Raw genomic sequence first — 18006 nt, 5'->3', positions numbered from 1 at the left:
GCAAACAAATCTCTGGTGAGGGATGTTAATTACGCCTTTAACGGCGAGGTTATGGTTTATTTGTGCCCTGGTACTACCATTACAGTAGTTTCATTTCAACCACAGACCAGTCCCCAATTTCATGGACATCACACAGCTGACTGTCAGGGTGAGATCTCCCCCTTTCTCCCAGCCTGCCTTGGCCTGAGAGGAAGTATTGACCTCCCCTAACCCTAGCCAGCTCAAGTAGGATATATCCCTACTTGGGATATGGATGTTGTAAGCACTTGTCCCCTGATGTCAGCCTAACCTAAAAAGGAGACGAGAAAACAATTTAAGCCTCCTTTTTATACAGCCGCTACAAAGACAGTTTAATTTATAGACTGTCTGGGATGCCCTCTTTATAAAGCAGAGCTGCACAGAGGAGAGTCATGTCTCAGTCATGACAAAGCACAGATGCTTTCTGAGTGTTGGAACAATGCTCCGGGTCGTCCTTGGTAACCTGGAAGCTGCTGTTATTATATTTGGCAACATTACTTTCCCTGGTGACACCTCAGCCTGAGAAAAGATGAGCTTCTTAACTCGGCAAGCATTCACATTCTTGGTTTCACATCACCTTCAATTGGAAGTCCATTACTTGCAATGCCACTTTTCAAATAATGGTAGGCCCTATTAATTACCAAAGTATGAGTCCAGGGTAAAGGTGAGCGTGCAATTATAGAATTAAATCTAGGCGCCGTTTAGCTTGTCTGTCCCCCTGACAGAAAAGATTTGGGCGAATTATTAAATGCGCTCTAGCCTTCCTCTGCTTCCTTGTGTAGCATCCTCACACTTAAAGCAATGGTCTCTTCAAGAAGTAATAAATAAAATCTATTGATGTTTTTGTGCTTTTTAGCTCAGATTAGCCCAACCCTATTGTTAAGGTTTTACCATGATGCTAACTTACACAGTTTTAGGTTGAGAACAAAACAATAGCTTTACCAAAAGTGTAGTAGTAGCACGTGTCATAAATGCTTTTAATTTTAAATTATATATTGATATTATATTATCAATTATATTAGATAATTATCAAGCCTATGTCAATTAGGAAATGCAATTAAACGTAACCCACACAGGTAGCAAGTGCTGCTAGCAAAAATCGATTTGGAGATTCAGTAGTTGCCATGGTAACAAAAATGAATGTTATCAGGACACCTACATTTGATCACTGTTTACATGTTCATGGTATTACTGCCTTCTACAGCGGATGGATGAGCATGCATTCATATCTTCCTTTTTCAAAATCAATACTTTTTTCAGTTTGAAACTGTGATTTTGACCCAAAATTATACTTTATATCAAACCCTCTGCAAAGACTAGTTTGTCCTTCATAAAGTCAAGTCATGCTTTAGATGCGTCTCTCAATCTAACCGAAGCAAAAAGGGCCACAATGTGCTGCCGCTCCTCTATCTAATCAGCTGGTGTAATGAAGCAATTTGCCTAATGGTTGAGCACATTCAATGTTTGGGTTTGGTCTCCATGACAACGCAGCTGTCTGTAATTTGTTAATCAAGTCAGTGAAGGTTAGAGACTCAAAGTGACACCATATTAGGAGTCAAGAGGTGGTGAGGTGCTTGAATCCTTAGGCTTTTTTGTCTGCTCTACCAGTAAAGATGCATATGCTTTTGGCAGGTTATTTAAGGTATTTAATTCAATTGGATGTTTTTAAGGAGGGGTGACATTTGGAAAATTCTTATCTTTATTCATTTTAAACTTTCTTTTGATTATGACCTTCTTTATTTTGACAGTGTCCTTTTGCTTCATGCTGCTTTAGCTGGAGGCGTGTATTGTGCCAAAATTGCACGAGGTAGGTCTGTACTACGTAATTGTTGGGGTAAAAACACAACTCAGAACTCCTCACTTCTAATAATTTGACTTTTATTGTGTGGTTCTGCCTAAGCCAGAGCTGCTGCCATGGGTCTAGGACACCCTGAGGCCGCTGACCTGCTTGGACGTCTTGGGAAGTTTCCCAGCAATCCCGAGCCTAGAGGACCAGTCTACTATGAAAGTAATGATGGCCCAAGAGAAGCTGAGACTAAGTTTCCCAAGGTCTTTCAAAGCCAGTTCCACCAAAGAGCAGGCTACCCAGGATACCCTTGGTTCAACAGTCAAGCCACTCCCAGAGGTTTTCTTCCCAAACATGTTGCATTGAACCACCCGGATCATGATCCCAGACATTTGGGAACACCTCCCAGAAGACAAGTTGTCAACCACTTTGAACCAGAAAATGAGTTTGCCCCTTTAACTTATGTACCGGAGTCTCCCTTCAAATTTGACCATCACAACAGGCATACTCGTATTCAGTACAAGCCTAGATCATTTGGATATTTTGCCCGTGGTTCCGTTAAGCCTGTCCCACGTGATGATGCGGTTTGGGGAGGGTTCCTACAGCCCCAGAGCAGGAGTTAGGAACAGTGAAGAAATCTTTGGTATGGTTCACTTGCCCCTTCTGGAGAAGGCCGTTTCCACTTTAGCAGGAACCCTGCTAGTATAAATGGCTAAACCAGCAGAATTATCTCCTGACCTGTGGCCAGGGACTTGACCTGTGAACATGAAACGATTGTTTGAACAAGGCACCCACCATGGGTGACCTGATTGTTAGTTTGTGTTTTCTGTGCTAATCTGAGGCTATTGTCTTCTCAGTTAAAGGAAGGGGCTTCTGTGTCATCAGCAGCATCTTATAATAAATGAAATTTTTCAATCAAAACAGTTTCTCCCAGAGCCCTTTGTGTTACTAGAGTGCCATCTATTGGTACACGCCTAAGCAAAAATATCTCAGAACATGATGCTGTGAGCACACATGCTGTAAAATAGACGGTTGATTCTATCTATGTCCTACTGTCTATCTACTCGCCCTCCCTGACTCTCGCTAACAAACAGTATGTGTTGCAATAGTTCATGTTGTGGAAACATCAGGGTATTGGACTTGACTTGGAAATACCGTTTCCCTAAATCAAAACAATTTGTGCTAAACTGACATGAAAACAATTGGATTTGGCATCAAATCAGAGAAGTCGTAAAGTACCTTTTGCGTTCAGTGAAAGGGCTTTTCTCAAGTGTCAATCCTGGCTTTCATCTCTTCCTGAATAGTGTTTGAGGGCTGCAAAATGGAAGCCAGATAAGGTTACACTGAACAGTCCATAAATCATCCCCAGCACCAGAGCGGGAGCCAACTATGAACGCTCATCCAGAACGCAAACAGGAAAGTAAGTGACAGAACAAAGTGAAGCAATTAACTTGGTTTCTTAGGAGCGGGTAGACTGGGAAGAGTGGTCATATATCATGTCAGATGGACAACTTGCACAGGGATGGAAGGTAAGGAGGCCTTGTCACCCTGGTTGACTGAAACCCACCTGGAAAGAGTTAATTGGTCCTGGTTAGTGAAGACAGGTCATGGGCTTCATTGTATGATGTTGTTATGATTAGGACCTTGGTAGATCTTCCCAATAACCAGAAAGAGGGAGAGATTGCAATTTCCAACAGTGCAATTTCCTGGTCAGATCTTTCTAGAGAAACTGCTTCTGATACTCCCATACTTCCTCTAATTCCATATTTTGTTACAGCTACACACATCACACTATCATGACAGAGAAAAAACGTTTTTTTTGGAAAAAGCATTGGGGGGAACTTTGCTACAGCAAGATAACATGACAAACACATTGTCACAAGTAGTAGAAGCATTTTGTAGCTATGACACCACAATTGTGTGCCGTTCCTCGATCAATGAATAAACAACCTGGCTCACTTGCACGGAGCGAAAGAGAGAGAGACAGAGTCAACTCTCCATGAACAAACATTGGGGCGAGAGCCAACCTTGGCCCTAACCTGAGCGATGCTAATTAAGCACACTTGTTTCACAAACACTGACAACTAATGTCGAGAGTCAGTTTCACAGCACGTGAATAGGCTTCAAGTTATGCTCTGCTGAATTCCTCCCCCCACTCCTCAAAGGGGTGACAGCGTCTGCGAAGCCCTAGAGTGAAGCACATCTCATGCACAGTGTAACGAGGGAAAGCATAACATTGCAACGCCTTATGTAAAGGCATGTTGGTTTGCTGCATTGGGCCCATGAGTGGACATGGCCAGGGATACACATTTCTATAAGCATGCTTAATTAATCCTGCCACCCCTAGACCTTTCTCGTTATTTTGAAGAGCCTGGTCTGTTTTGCGGGATGTAGGTAATGTCGGCACCTCGTAAAACAGGTTTGTCCCTTTCAAGTTTGGAAGGTCAAGAGATGATCATATGTAAATAGAGTTTTTTATAGTAGCTATTTTTTTTTTAAGCAGATCAAAAAGAGTTGCATTTATTTCACATGGTACTCAGGGATTGCAACCAACATTTAATGGCTTTGGGCACCTCCAAAGTATTACAATGGGAACTGACACACATTTCATGTGGCACAGCAAATCTATCCCACTGGTTGGTTTTTATCCCTGCATCTCGAAAAATACAGTAAATAAAATATTTCTCGCCCCCTATTGTTGCCCTAAAAGGTATTACATGGTAAGTGCATATCTGTCCTTTCCCATTTCAGACAGCAACATGCTCAGCTATTTAAACACACCCCTTTGTTGCGTTATTTTAACACGCCTCTTCAAAAGTAATTTTGTAACACACAAACCCAGGAGACACCTTGTGGCTAATGTATTTTTTCTTGGTCCTTTTCTCCTCGTGTCCTCCTCTCCCACACCAGCCTCTCAGCGCCCACAACAGCCTGCCAGCACCACTGACCTGTGGTAAGAAGGAAATCAATAGTCAATTCCATTTTGCGGCCAGTGTGTGACAGGTACTAGATAGGAGTGGATTGGGTGCGTGTAAGGAGCAGGAGCGTGAGTCGGAGCTTGTCTGACCCCCTCCCTCCCTCTCTCCCTCCCTCCCCCTGTCCTCCTCAGGGTTCTCAGTAACAGCTATGCACATCCACGAAGCCCCACAGTCCTATTTCCCAAAACCTCTGCCTGAGAAAATAAGTCAACTTGCGTGTGGGACACCAAGAGGAATGTTTGTTTTTGTTTTTTACAGAAAAAAAAGGGGGGGGGGGGGTTGACCCACTTGAAAACAAACACCAAATATCACAGCAATGTCTACTTTGGGAGGTTGTAAATGCAAATTTGTTTAAGAAATTAACAGGGAAGCGATGTTACATTAAATTAAGTGCATACACAGGAATCACAATCAGGGTAGGGATTCATCAACTCAAGTTTGCTTCCGGACCCAAGGTAATTTTACTGCTCACTGAAAGGCAGAATGTTAAACTCAGTGGATGGGGAGCACATCGTTCATTGCAGCTGATCAGGGAAAAGATCAAGCAAAATATGGCAACTGCACAATAATTACATTATGCCACTTTAATTAGTATCAACTTCTCTTTACTCTGTTAATTTCAATTTAGTGACTAAGTTATGCATCACTTTGATTCTTTCTCTGGTGGTCTCTGATTAACAGGTTTCATTATGTTTCTAAAAACACCGGAGCGAGGATTCAGGGATGTGGGGGTTAGATAAAAAATGTAGTGTGTGGGTGACCTGCTTAAAATGAAGCTTCAGAAAGATAATTGATGTTGTGATTTAATTGCCAAGTAAACATGATATGGCAGGTGGATGGGAGTGTCCTCTGGGGAAGTGCACTTAACAACAAATTTAAGAGCTCTCTTCCAGAGTTCTAGTTCTATAAGTCACAGAATGTAGATAGTCACAATTAACCCTCGTGCTGCCTTTGGGTCACATGACCCAAAGGTTCACAACGAACCATCGTTGTGTTTACCCAATTTCACCCAATACAAAAACAAATAAAAATAATTTTCTTTTAACCATTGCAATGTGGGAGGTCTGAGACAGCCCGACAGTTAAAAGAAAATGCTTCACTTTGTTTTTGTATGAGGTAAATTTGTCGCAATACGACAGTGGGTCACAATGACTGATGGGTCAGAATGACCCGAAGATAACACAAGGGTTAAAGGGGCCTGCATCCCTTACTATGGACTCTAGGTTTTCTAGACATATTTTCCCTCTGGAGAGAAACTTGAGGCTTTACCTTTTCTGTAACAAATTTAACCTTAATATTAGATTAACCTAATCATTATATTCAAGTCTTTTTTCCAACACTAGAATACCTAAATACAAAAAAGATATCTAAGAAGTAATAAACACTGTTATGCACCCTTCCAATTAGAATTAGCAACCTTCCAATTAAAATCCACCTTCCCCTAAAATACAGTATATACTTCTCATGGTAAAAGGCACATGCCTCAAAATCTGTCACTTTCTTTCTTAGAGTTCTGCCCTGTCATGTGATGGGCTACATACAATCTGGTGGCTGTGGCTGTTTCACAAGCCTATAGCTAATTCAAAACAAGGATGTGGCTGCTTGATTAAACACAAGTGCCCCTTGAATATGAGCTACATTCAGGGAGTTCATTCCATCTGACGCTTTCTTCATCAAAGTTGATGAAAGCCCTCTCTGGCCCTGCCGCTGTTTGTGAGTAGCGCTTCTCTCTGATTGCTTTTCTTTATCTTCAGATCAAGTCGCTTACTGTTCCTTTCATTCTGATTGTACTTGACACTTGAGCCAAACAGAAAAGAAAAAATAACAATATTTGATGTTGGAGAATGATACTAGGCCACAAGGCTGGAAAGGTAGAAACTGGATTACAAAGTTAAAACTTAAAGTCTAACTTCTTTGTTAATTTAACTGGTAAAAATGTGTCCTATAAACTTCAACCTGTTGAAATTTGGCAAAGAATATGTGGACACAGTTCCGCAATCATTTTAACAACATTATGTTTCAGACATTTATAATCTGTACATTTCATTTGGTGTATTAATTGAAAGAATAAGTTATATAAGAAACTTTTTTTTCAACACATGATTCAGTTTGAGTGGGGTAAATGTCTTTACACTTGAACTTACATCCATGTAAAAAGAGGATATAGAGGATTTTGCTTTCCTCTTTTTAGTTTTCTCAACAGAAGAAATTTCCGGTCTCTCTGGCCTCTGCTGAATACCTAATGTGTTTCTCTTGTGGGGAAACACTTTTGTTGATTTACAACAACAAAATACTGTATGAGTTCATAATTGCCATCAGTCCTAATAAAAACGTGTTAACGGAATATAAATTAAATAGTTAACAGAAAATAAAAAAAGAGAAATAGAGACAGGACTGACACTGCTTTACCCAAAGAGGATATTGCCCAATATCGAGAGAAGAGTATGTTGTAAGTAACATTCTACCGCAATAGGGTGGGAAAGCACATATATATATATATATATATATATATATATATATATATATATATATATATATATATGGGAAAGCATGTCTGTATGTCAAGTATACACATTGTTACAACATCACTACACATTGTTACACAACTCATCACACATTGTGACGTTGCAGTATTATCAACATTCCAGTTTTTCAGTGGTGGAGCGGATTTGCTTCAAACTGGGTGGTAACTGTGTATCTTTAAAGCCATCACATTTGTTCCATAACAATAATTACTTCACATTATGATACAGTATTTTAGTTTTTATGACAGTCTTTTAAAATGTCATGTTAAGTAGAGTTTTCCCATGTAAATGACAATATGGCTTTCAGACACAAAAAAGATTGCAGTATTTCAAATGCTTTATGTTTATTTTAAAAGACAATGCACCAGACTTGGCATTAACATGTTAGATTTAGTTAGATACAGACAAACATTTCCCTACTTGATTAATGGAGCACTGCCACTCTCACTGAGTTTTGATGCTTCCAAAATAATGTTGGGACAACATTGAAGGTAGTCACAAAAGAAATCAAGGCAAATATAACATTCTTTTTCTCATTTTGAGACAGGCAGTAGGGACGCTAATTTGTCAGCCAGAGGCAATTAGCTCACTGTAATAAGACAAAAAGAAAATAAATGGCACAGCAAAGTGGAGACTTGTATGCACGAAGCTGATAAGAAATAAGGGAAAGACTTTCACACAATGCAAACACTACTCACATGGCAAGAATGCCTGGCTTGTCTTGGAATGTTCACAGTGACTTAAGTGGCCACATTGTCCTACTAAAACATTTTCAGTGGACACCAGGAAAAACAAGAGAATAGCATTACCGTTTTGTTAATTCAAGCTAAAAGGAGTTGTTCCACTTGTAGAAGAATCCCAAATAATGTGTTTTTTTGTACATCATACAGTGCCATCTAAAGAATATTGATGGTGGTGGCGCAAGTCTCTCTTTTTTTCAAACCCAAGGAGTTAGGACAGGGGGTTTCACAACCTGGTGGTTTCAGTTGCCTCTGGGTCTGTGTCCCCAGGATGGTGATAGCAAAGCAAGCCTGTGCTAACCACAGAGCAACAACAGCCGTTCAGACTACTTCCAGGAAAGAATAGCAGTAACCAGCTTAAGGACAGACAATAACTGTTTTCTCTATCCTCTTAGACCGCACAGAGGCACAGACATGTCCTGACGGTAGCCATCTTTCCAGTGGAGTTCCGAACAAGGTCCCAGAGTGATCACCAAGTCTTATGTGAATGTGGAATGGTGAGTATTTAGTATTGTTTGTTGGTTGAGTGTGTACTGTAGTTACATGTTAACATAATTGAAGTTTAGTTCACAGAAGTATTCAGTCAGCTTGTAATGGTTAAATGCCGTGAAATCTTTCTGATTGGTTTTGATGAGGTATAACCCATCCCTTTCCCCACATTAAAATACATTAGTGGCACACATATTCGACTGTTGTTTGGATTCCATGGGTTGCCATTTGATTTATTCATTTCTCATTTAAAATCAGTCATTTATTTTATGTTCCTATCAGCTTTAAACGCCATGGTATCGGCCTGGGTTCTCGCTATACTCCTGGCATTTGTGAAAGGAATGAGAAATGGTGAGCTGTGCACCGTCTAAATTAAATGAGCAGTTCTAAATGGCACCACTTTGCCAATTGTTGCAAAGACAATTGATTAGAATCCACACCCACATTGTTATAAAAAAGTGGCATTTGTAAAAGCAAAACCATAGATATGATAACAAAGTATGCAGATGGAACACTCAATATACCCAATTATGTGGTATCTGTAAAGATACTTTTCCTCCCTGTTTCAGGGTGTGTTATAACAGATATACTTCCAAATGCCAACCATTCTTTTCTTCCTGCGCCTCTTCCCCTTTATAAAAAGTCAACACGTCACTGTGTAGTGAGGTGCAGACTTCCACCCCTGTGGTGGCTTCAGGGTCACACGTAACAGCCTGGTGTGTCATCAGCAATGACTGTCCTCTGGCTGAAGGACAAGATGTTCATGTGCAGTGGCACCTTGGCCAGCACCTCCTTCCCAGCAGTCCTGCAACAGCCAATGAGAGCGGGAGCATCTCCGGGGTCTTCATCTCCAACTTCACAGACACCAGAGCTTTTCTCACATGCTGTGTCCTGGTGGGCCAATCATGCCAAAAGGTTGGAGGAGTGGAGATAAAATCTGGATGTAAGAGTGGTTTTGTTTCTTTCTCTATTTTTTTGTGGCGCATCATGGATTTAGTATATGGCTTCAATGTATACATAGAGGATTTAGCATAGCCTACAGCTTTTGCATTTGGCTAAACCTGAAATCTTGTGTTTCCATAGTTTCACCTTCAGTGCCTCAGAACCTTAGCTGTGTTACTAATCTCACCACACCAAGCACTCTGACATGTAGCTGGGACCCTGGGAAGAACACCCAACTGCCAACACAGTACACCCTTCACACAGAGATCAGGTATCAAAGGATATGCCTTCTCTGAAGGTTCATCTTATGAAGTGTGATATATTCATAATGCAATTTCAGATTTTATACAATATTTTAGATGTCATGTTTTGAGAACATACATGATACATGGTACATGATAACTTATTTTTTAATTTCTTCAGCGACTTACCAAAGAGTGAGCGAAAGAAAACGTATGAAATTCCACTGGGGGTCCATCACTTCACAATTCAACGTGGGGATTTTGTCCTGTTCTCGGATATGGAGATATTCGTAAGAGCCGTGAATGCTTTGGGCCAAACTACTTCAAAGCATCTGCTTCTGGAGCCTGTGGCGTCAGGTAAGGATGCAAGAAGTGTGTAGAATCTGTTGTGATGTATGTATGTATTTATGTTCAAATCTGCTAATGAACTCAAAGAAAGAGTATTTTAATATTAAAGTACTGTCACTGGGAAACATTAAAATCTAACATGGGACTGTAAAAGATTGGCCCAGCACGATCCTAAAATACTGTACTATGAATACTGACAATGAATGTGACTCTCATATTGCAGCAAAGTTTGACCCTCCAAACATTGTGGCCATTCAATCAGAGCCCAATAGTAATGGCTGTCTGAAGTTCTGTTGGAGTCTGTCTGATCAGCTACTGTGGGTACCTGAGACCGGATTAAACCTGGAAGTGCTACTGAAACCTGCAGACAAAGAGCGGTGGAATGAGAAAATGGTGAAAGAACATGTCATACAGTGCCGCCTTGGAACACAAGTTGACTTAAAAACTGACAATTACTATTATCATCATGTGGTGTGTGTGTGTGTGTGTGTGTGTGTGTGTGTGTGTGTGTGTGTGTGTGTGTGTGTGTGTGTGTGTGTGCGCACGTGTGATCCCAGCTCCCAGCATCAACAAGTGTAATCCCAGTGACCCCTGTGATGCATGGTACACCTATAAAAGTATGTCGTCTACTCCATGGAAAGGAGTACCTAGCACGACTCCGAGTTCGATACAATCAGAGCCCCTGGAGTGAATGGAGTCACAGCCATGTTGGAGTCACACAAGAAAAGGGTATACTATGCATCAACTTTAACATGGCAGATTTTTGAGGAGTTATACATTTGACCCTTTTCTTCCTTTCACTAGGCTTACTTTTCTTTCTACTCAGTATGCTGTAGTAATGTTCTACATTTTCTATCCTGCCATAGCTTTGGGTGAATTGATGTATTGACTTGTGTTGGCGTTTTTTCAATCGTGTTCTTTCTCAAGTTAATGAGGAGTGGAGACCTTTCCACTTTTGACTGTCTTCCCTGTCTCTTCTCAGCTCCTACTGGAAGACTTGACTTTTGGACGAAGGTATCTTGGGAGCAGAGCAATAAGAATCTCACTGTGTGCTTGTTGTGGAAGGCAAGAGACATGCATACACACACTCAAACACACAAAATAATACAGACTGCAAAAATACTCAAATTGACACGACACAATGTTGTGTTTTCTTTCATGTTGGCAGTAGTTCAGAAACTATGTTCTTCTAATCCCTTTTAGCCGTCCAACCAGTTTCGTGCCAATAGTAAGAATGTGTCCTACATCGTCTCGTTCCTGAGAGCACGAGGGGAGAGAATCCAAGTGTGCTCGACATCAGCCAGCCGCTGTACTTTTCAGCTTCCCAGAGAAATCAGAAGAGTGTTTCTCAGTGCTGTGAATGCTGCAGGGAGGTCCATTCCAACGGAAGTGCCTGTGATTCTGAACAGAGGTAGCCTATGGATTCTTTACTTTGTGGGTCTTCCCACGTGTTTGAATATTCATGGGAAGGATTCAGATGTTTCCCACAGGACGAAGGGTTCATGGGAGTCAGGTGGCTAAGCAGTTAGGGAATCGGGCTAGTAATCTGAAGGTTGCCAGTTCGATTCCTGGTTGACATTGTGTCCTTGGGCAAGGCACTTCACCCTACTTGCCTCGGGGGAATGTCCCTGTCACTGTAAGTCGCTCTGGATAAGAGCGTCTGCTAAATGACTAAATGTAAATGCAAATCATAAGCAAAATCATTGGATTGTGTTATAAAAAGAGACGATGTATGTCCTATTTTGCGTGTGACATGAACAAGAACTTTGTCGCCTTTCCTCAGCTCTGCCTGCAGTGTCAGACGTCAGTGTGGTTTCTCATGGGGACGCATCTCTAATGGTAGAGTGGGCGAAGGTCTCGCCATCTGACATCACCGGATATGTGGTCGAGTGGAGACCCTTGTGTGAAAAGGACCCACCCCCCATATTCTTTGACTGGAATGATAGAAATCAATCCAGCTTTGTCATATCACGTATGCCCAACAGTTTCTTTTTTATCTTTTAGTTTTGATTCAAATCCTTCATTGTGGACAAGATGCACTTCACCGATTTTGTTCACACGGGCCATTTCTAGGGATGCATGAACATGGACCTTCCCTAATCCATTTATTCCTGTTTGCAGAGGGCATTGAGCCGTATAGGCCTTATGGGATCTCTGTGTACGCAACGTATAAGCATGAGATTGGCATTTCTCGAACCGTTGAAGCATACTCTAGACAAAAGGGTAAGTCGGTAAAGACTAGACTTTGCACCTTGGTCTTTGTGAGATCAAAGACTGAAATGAGGGGTCTTTGACCCCCTTTGGGCAAATACTAGGTGAGCCTATATTGCAAAGAAAATTACATTGATACAATGCTTCCCTCTGCTGGGAATATGCTGAAGTAAACCTACTTTGGTCCCCTGTACTGTTTATGATAGCCCTGTGTTGTGAAAGATCAAAGTGTTTATGACTATTCCTAATATCATTTTGTGAGATCTAAGTGTCCTTCCGTTTGTATGACAGCCCCATCTGAAGCTCCAATTCTGAGGATAAGGAAGAACTGGCATCCACAAATTGAGCTGACCTGGGACGAAGTTCCTTTAAGCAAAAGAAATGGAATCATCCACAGCTACAAGATATTTTACTGGAAGAAACAGGGAAATGTTAATGGTTGGGGAATAATATATATTTTGCATTTTGCTCTGATTGGCTTTCACTGAATAAGTCATGCAATGACACTTTTCCACACTTTTTTCAGTTGTGAATGGTGACCTAACACAAAGGACAGCGGTCTTAAATGAGATCAGCTCGACATCCTTCTTAGAAGCTTTTATCATGGTCAGCACATATGGAGGGAGTTTTAACGGGACACCAGTTCAGTTTGTCAAACCTGAGACCATAGGTTTGTATATTTTGTCAATAAATCTTTATACGTGTGGTGGTGATGTATATATGGGTGGTACAGATTCATCACAAGAACAGAATAAAAGGCTTATTTTCTGCTTCCTTTTTTTAGATGCCCTGGAAGTTGTCATGGCAGTGATTGTAGTTTGTGTTGGCGTGTCATTGTTTGTCATCTGTACAGCTTTAATCTGTCTCACAAAGCAGAAGCGGTGAGCCTTTTACTAGTTCATCATATCAGCATTGTTGTTATTATTATTGTTATTTATCACCACATAATCAATTGATCTCTTAAGGCTGAAGACCTGCTTTTGGCCCATGATCCCAGACCCAGCTAACAGCAGCATCAAGATGTGGACCACATCAGAAGAAATCCAGGTGTTTCATTTTGTACTATTTTTAGCGTTCCTCTTTGTGCATGATAATATTGTGACAAGCAAGCAAATAATTCAATCCTATTTCCGCAATGTAGGATACTTCTCCAATCCAGGAATTACCCTCAGTCTGCCTATCTAATCTCAGTTTTATTGACATCCCCAACAAAATCCTGGACGAAGGGGGTGTACAGTTTAAAGATGACCCTTGGTTGGACTATGGAAGTGGCAACGATACCAGTGACCTAGGCGAGTCCATTTGTGGCTCACCACTCAGCCCTGGTTACTCCGGGTCACAACAAGAATCAGTTACATATGGCACTGTCATCTTTGTTGGTCCATATGCGAGCCAGCCAGCTAGTCAGCCAGCTAGTCAGCCAGCTAGTCAGCCAGCAGCTCAGCGAGAGGCCCAGTCTCACAAATACTTGCGCTCAGAGTCCACTCAGCCACTTCTGTATGAAGAGGAGCCTGACAGCCCCAAGCCATTCCTGGACACACACATCTTTGACCATGGGCTACCTAGTGAAGAGATGGCCTTTAGAGAGTGTCAAGATGGCGCCCAGGGACAGGGAGGGGTGGGCTTTCTTTGGGAAGACTTTCCTTTGCTTCGAGCATTAACGATGAATGGTGCTGAAAATGACATTTAACCCCAGTTGTTGATTAGACATCAAAGAAATGATCTGAATTTGCATGCAGGTTACATTGTTCATTTGGATTCCAAGAACATTTAAGTGTGAAGTGCTACTAACCTCCACAGTACTGTACCTAACCTAATCAATTGAATTGCTTGTACTGTTTGCTCTGTACCTATGCTTGTTTTATGATTGCTGCTGAATAAAAAAATTACACATGATAATAAAAATGTTTCACATTAATTGGTGATAATATTATCTGCTAAGTTGTGGATAAGTGTATAGAAAAGTTAACATAATTGTATTTATGCTGCATAACAAGATAATCTTGCAGGGCATATTTACAATAGCCTAAATATTCGATGTAGTTTTTGTCAAGCGTTGATTAAAATCAAGCATCGATTAACTAACCTAGACCCTTCTTGATCATGTTCTACTAGTTTAGTCTAGCAAAATGGCGGCTCTCCTGTAGGGGACAAATGCTGTCAGGATTTTAAAAATTTTAGTTGAAAGAGTCAAGTTGTTTGTAGATCCACTATGTTCACAAGCTTGGCACTAAGGGGTGCTTTAAAATCGGCATCTATCGTTTTGCGAGAAAGTGGTATTATATCAAGACTAAATGGGACTACCCCAGGTCTCCCTTTGAAAAGTGGAGCATGTTTATCGCATTTGATTGCAAGGCCTGCAAACATTGGTGAGTATGGCAACAACAAAAAAACACCACCTACCTTTAGCTATAACTATGTTGTCCTACTGGATAGATATGTCTTCGGGGGATTTTAATAGCTAGTTACCTGGCTTAGAGCTTAAATCTTTTTCTAATCTTTGCTAATTGTTCTTTGTATCATCAATACGTTCTCATAAAAAATGTCATGCAACTCTTATTGTCTTGCCAACGGGCTACGTTTGACTATGATCTGTGCATGAATTAGTTTTATTTTTTCCCATGACGGAGATAAAAGGAAATTATTAAAAACGGTATGATTTCAAGCAGGTCAGTAGATGGCACTGTACTTTCCAGAGGCCATGATACATCAGAGACAGTCTTGTGGATGTATCATATTCCACCTAGGACATCGCCTGTCAGAATTAATGATCTTATGGCAGTTATTTATGTATGGTGGCAAGGAAATGCTACAACATTTGTAGAAAAAATTAAACTAATGCTAAAGTGGGCTGGTTATTTGTAACTAGAGACCAAACAAGACTGATCATTAATGAGTTCTGCTGATGAGTGGTTTTGATCGTGGATGTGGGGAAACCACAGATGTCTGTAGCGTTTATCACCACCACACTAAATAGGCTACTTATATTGACAGTAGGCTACCTTTCTTCCTTGCTTATTGCCCTCATAAACACAAAGCAAAATAAACTGTACCATAGCGATGATTTCTTCATCACAAGACAAAGTGCAGTATGTTCTACAGTTGTCTCAAGTTCAGCACATGCTCCAACCCACTTGTTAGACTAAATGTATTTAATGTGAAACATTTTGATTATCTTCCTCCAGGCACTGGAAGCTTTTCCATTCAGCCTGTTAGAAACTATGCCCGAGCTGCAAGGAAAAGGAAACCAGGTATGTTCTTTGAGAAAACAAATCTTCTTTGGAAGTATCTCACTGTTTTTTTAAACTATGTAACAAATACTGTGGGCACTTGATTTGATGCAGTGTTTCAAAGCCAGCTCAGTGATCTTCCTCCAACGATGTTGAAAATGGATTATGCGGCGGTTCCCCTTGCTCAAACGTATGTGCACTATTTTATTAATGTAAACACTGATAAGAAACTTCATCCATGTTCTTACTTAACAATAGGTTTGATTTATTAGATTCATATCCAGTGCAATTTGAGTCTTCATGGTATTATTTTCTGTGTTGACAGAACTGATGACCTGGTCAAGAGAATACTGACATTGGAACTAGCAAGCCATGTATGTCCCTGTGTTCTCCATTGGTCTGCTCTCACTGTATTTCTCATCTTTCCAAGTGTCCATAAATTATAATGACGCTGTGTATTATAATTACTTTGAAGTGTTCATAGGCTAATTTATGTTAATGGTATTGTATGCTGTTAGTAACTATCAGCTGCTAGTCAACAAGTCTCTCTAGAGGGGCGACATTTTGTGGCCTGATTTTGGTAATAATTGTATAATCCCTTGACACATCCTCAGAGTGAAAAGCTACGCTTGAAAAAGGAGCAGCTGATTGCAAAAGTCCAGAGGGATGAATCTGACCGCAGCTCCACCGAAGTCAAGAGTAAATTCTCATTTTCAAAGTCGAGAGCAAGACACTGCTTTTACTCGAGGAACGGTCAAGTCATAATATGCCTACTGTGTGATGTTTCTTTTTCTTTCTTCAGTTGCCCTTTTGACTGTGAGAATCAGGAACTATCAAGAGCACCTGCACAAACATGCAAAGGTGTGTGTATGTGTGTGGAACATAAGTCATGTTAAAGCCGCAATAGCAGTGACATGAACACATCTTTCCACACATTTCATTATTACTCCCCCGCCTCTTTGGTAACAGTTTTGACAGCAGGATATCCTGTGTACACCATGGCCTGAAATTAGATTGAGTTGTGGTAATGACTGCATGCTGGGAAATTATGACAGACCATACATATTCCACAAACAGCCATTTGCAAAATTCTGTACTATTCACTGTTGTCACATTTTTACCCATTATGATAATTCAGTCCTAGTTACGTACGTCCTAAAATGTCCCCAACTTCCACTTTCAGTAAGAGAGGTAAATGCTCTTTTTTTGGGAGTTTTTCCTTGTCTTCCTTGAGGGTTTAGGTTGGTTGAGGGGCAGTTTTATGGGCATATGTGAAGCCCTCTGTGACATGCTTGCGTGTAAAAAGGGCTATACAAATAAATTTGATTTGATTTGATCTTGAAGGAGATTATATCCAATATCAAGTTTTCCCCTATTAGTTATGTTGGTTGATTGTCATAACCCCTTAGTTTTATGTCCTCTGATTCAATACATTTACTTTAGGACAAAGCTAACAAAAGGAGGATGTTGATGGCCATCGACAGCAGGAAGAAGCTGCTGAAGCACCTTAGGATGACTCGCTATGACACTTTTGAACGTGTCTGCCAGGAGTTGGATATCACCTACACATTCCCCCCCGAGTATTACAGGCGGATCACCCGACGCTGGCTGACCAAGAAAGCTCTCTGCATCAAGGTAGAGAGCTCAAGGCCTCGCGCAATCGATACTTTCATAATTGAAATCTGCTAGCAAAAAGTTTACTAACGATGAATGCATGACACTGCAAATCTAGTTCAGGCAGGTAATAGTTTAACATAAATATTTATTGACTGAGCACAGACACAACTTTGGCGGTCTGGTTTTGCTTCAGAAATCTGCTTCAGAAATTCAACTGGAGACTATATCTCTAGACATCAATGGCAGATATGGTATTTTCGGCTGATACAATGTGTTTATATCTGCCACCTGAACTAGCTTCATGTCATTGAATAATGTTACTTATTATAACTTGTTTATCATCATTAGCATGGTTTTGGCTGACCATGTGTTTTTTCTCTCTCAGGTCTTTAAAGAGGTACAGAAACAGAAAGCAGAACTAAGGAAGAAAATTATCAAATCTTCTCACACACAGGCTGACCAGCCAAAGATAACAGCTGCAGTACCCCAATAATATTGTTAGTATTGAAGTATGTTGCCGCTTTTACGATTTTAAGGGAATATTAGGATTATTGTTTATGAGAATTGTTGTTGATGCACTCGTTTCTCATTTCCCTCTGCAAAAACAATTGAAATAAAAAGTACTGTGTCTGAAAAAATATTTCTGATGCAGTAATGCAGATTACTGTTTAGCGGTGGGGGTTGTATTTACTTGATGGATATCAATAAATCAACTGTGGTTCATCATTTGCAAGAGTTTTTATTGAATTGCTTTGGGTGTGACTGCAATGTAGACATATATATGATTGGAATATAACTAAAGAGGATGTGAAATAAAGGAGTTGTACTTTCTGTTGAGATTCAACCTAATGTGTAAAATATATCATAGTACACAGTGACT

At 40.6% G+C, this 18006-nt stretch overlaps 2 protein-coding genes across 3 annotated transcripts; both read left to right on the top strand.

Annotated features, from left to right (window-relative positions):
- The first annotated feature begins 6356 nt into the window (after positions 1 to 6356).
- csf3r (colony stimulating factor 3 receptor) lies at positions 6357 to 14194 on the top strand. 2 transcript variants are annotated; one of them, XM_062465586.1, is made up of 17 exons: positions 6357 to 6495; positions 8443 to 8544; positions 8819 to 8887; positions 9180 to 9479; positions 9620 to 9749; positions 9902 to 10077; positions 10292 to 10461; positions 10626 to 10797; positions 11051 to 11133; positions 11272 to 11479; positions 11852 to 12040; positions 12190 to 12291; positions 12571 to 12717; positions 12806 to 12949; positions 13064 to 13160; positions 13245 to 13326; positions 13421 to 14194. In XM_062465586.1, exons 2-17 carry the CDS (start codon positions 8535 to 8537, stop codon positions 13967 to 13969), a joined length of 2628 nt encoding a protein of 875 aa, XP_062321570.1. In that variant the 5' UTR covers positions 6357 to 6495; positions 8443 to 8534; the 3' UTR covers positions 13970 to 14194. The 2 variants fall into 2 exon arrangements, with proteins under 2 accessions (XP_062321570.1, XP_062321569.1); XM_062465585.1 differs by lacking the exon at positions 6357 to 6495 and having other exon boundaries at positions 8324 to 8544.
- A 197-nt stretch (positions 14195 to 14391) lies between these two features.
- mrps15 (mitochondrial ribosomal protein S15) lies at positions 14392 to 17849 on the top strand. The gene is made up of 8 exons (XM_062465584.1): positions 14392 to 14648; positions 15465 to 15530; positions 15624 to 15699; positions 15835 to 15883; positions 16124 to 16208; positions 16312 to 16370; positions 16953 to 17144; positions 17512 to 17849. Exons 1-8 carry the CDS (start codon positions 14492 to 14494, stop codon positions 17617 to 17619), a joined length of 792 nt encoding a protein of 263 aa, XP_062321568.1. The 5' UTR covers positions 14392 to 14491; the 3' UTR covers positions 17620 to 17849.
- The last annotated feature ends 157 nt before the right edge of the window (positions 17850 to 18006 follow it).

This window comes from Osmerus eperlanus, chromosome 7, assembly GCF_963692335.1.
Source record: "Osmerus eperlanus chromosome 7, fOsmEpe2.1, whole genome shotgun sequence".
Lineage (NCBI taxonomy): Eukaryota > Metazoa > Chordata > Actinopteri > Osmeriformes > Osmeridae > Osmerus > Osmerus eperlanus.
Note: the sequence above shows the minus strand (reverse complement) of the source record. Positions and strands in the feature narration are given on the sequence as shown.

What these genes read in the sequence shown, in the direction of transcription:
- csf3r (XM_062465586.1), top strand. An exon ending in ACCCTTCACACAGAGATCAG is followed by an intron (nt 9,750 to 9,901) that starts GTATCAAAGGAT and finishes TAATTTCTTCAG; the next exon opens with CGACTTACCAAAGAGTGAGC. An exon ending in GCCTGTGATTCTGAACAGAG is followed by an intron (nt 11,480 to 11,851) that starts GTAGCCTATGGA and finishes GCCTTTCCTCAG; the next exon opens with CTCTGCCTGCAGTGTCAGAC.
- mrps15 (XM_062465584.1), top strand. Translation starts at nt 14,492, where the DNA reads ATGTTCACAAGCTTGGCACTAAGGGGTGCTTTAAAATCGGCATCTATC. An exon ending in GCGGTTCCCCTTGCTCAAAC is followed by an intron (nt 15,700 to 15,834) that starts GTATGTGCACTA and finishes CTGTGTTGACAG; the next exon opens with AACTGATGACCTGGTCAAGA. An exon ending in AGAAAGCTCTCTGCATCAAG is followed by an intron (nt 17,145 to 17,511) that starts GTAGAGAGCTCA and finishes TTTCTCTCTCAG; the next exon opens with GTCTTTAAAGAGGTACAGAA.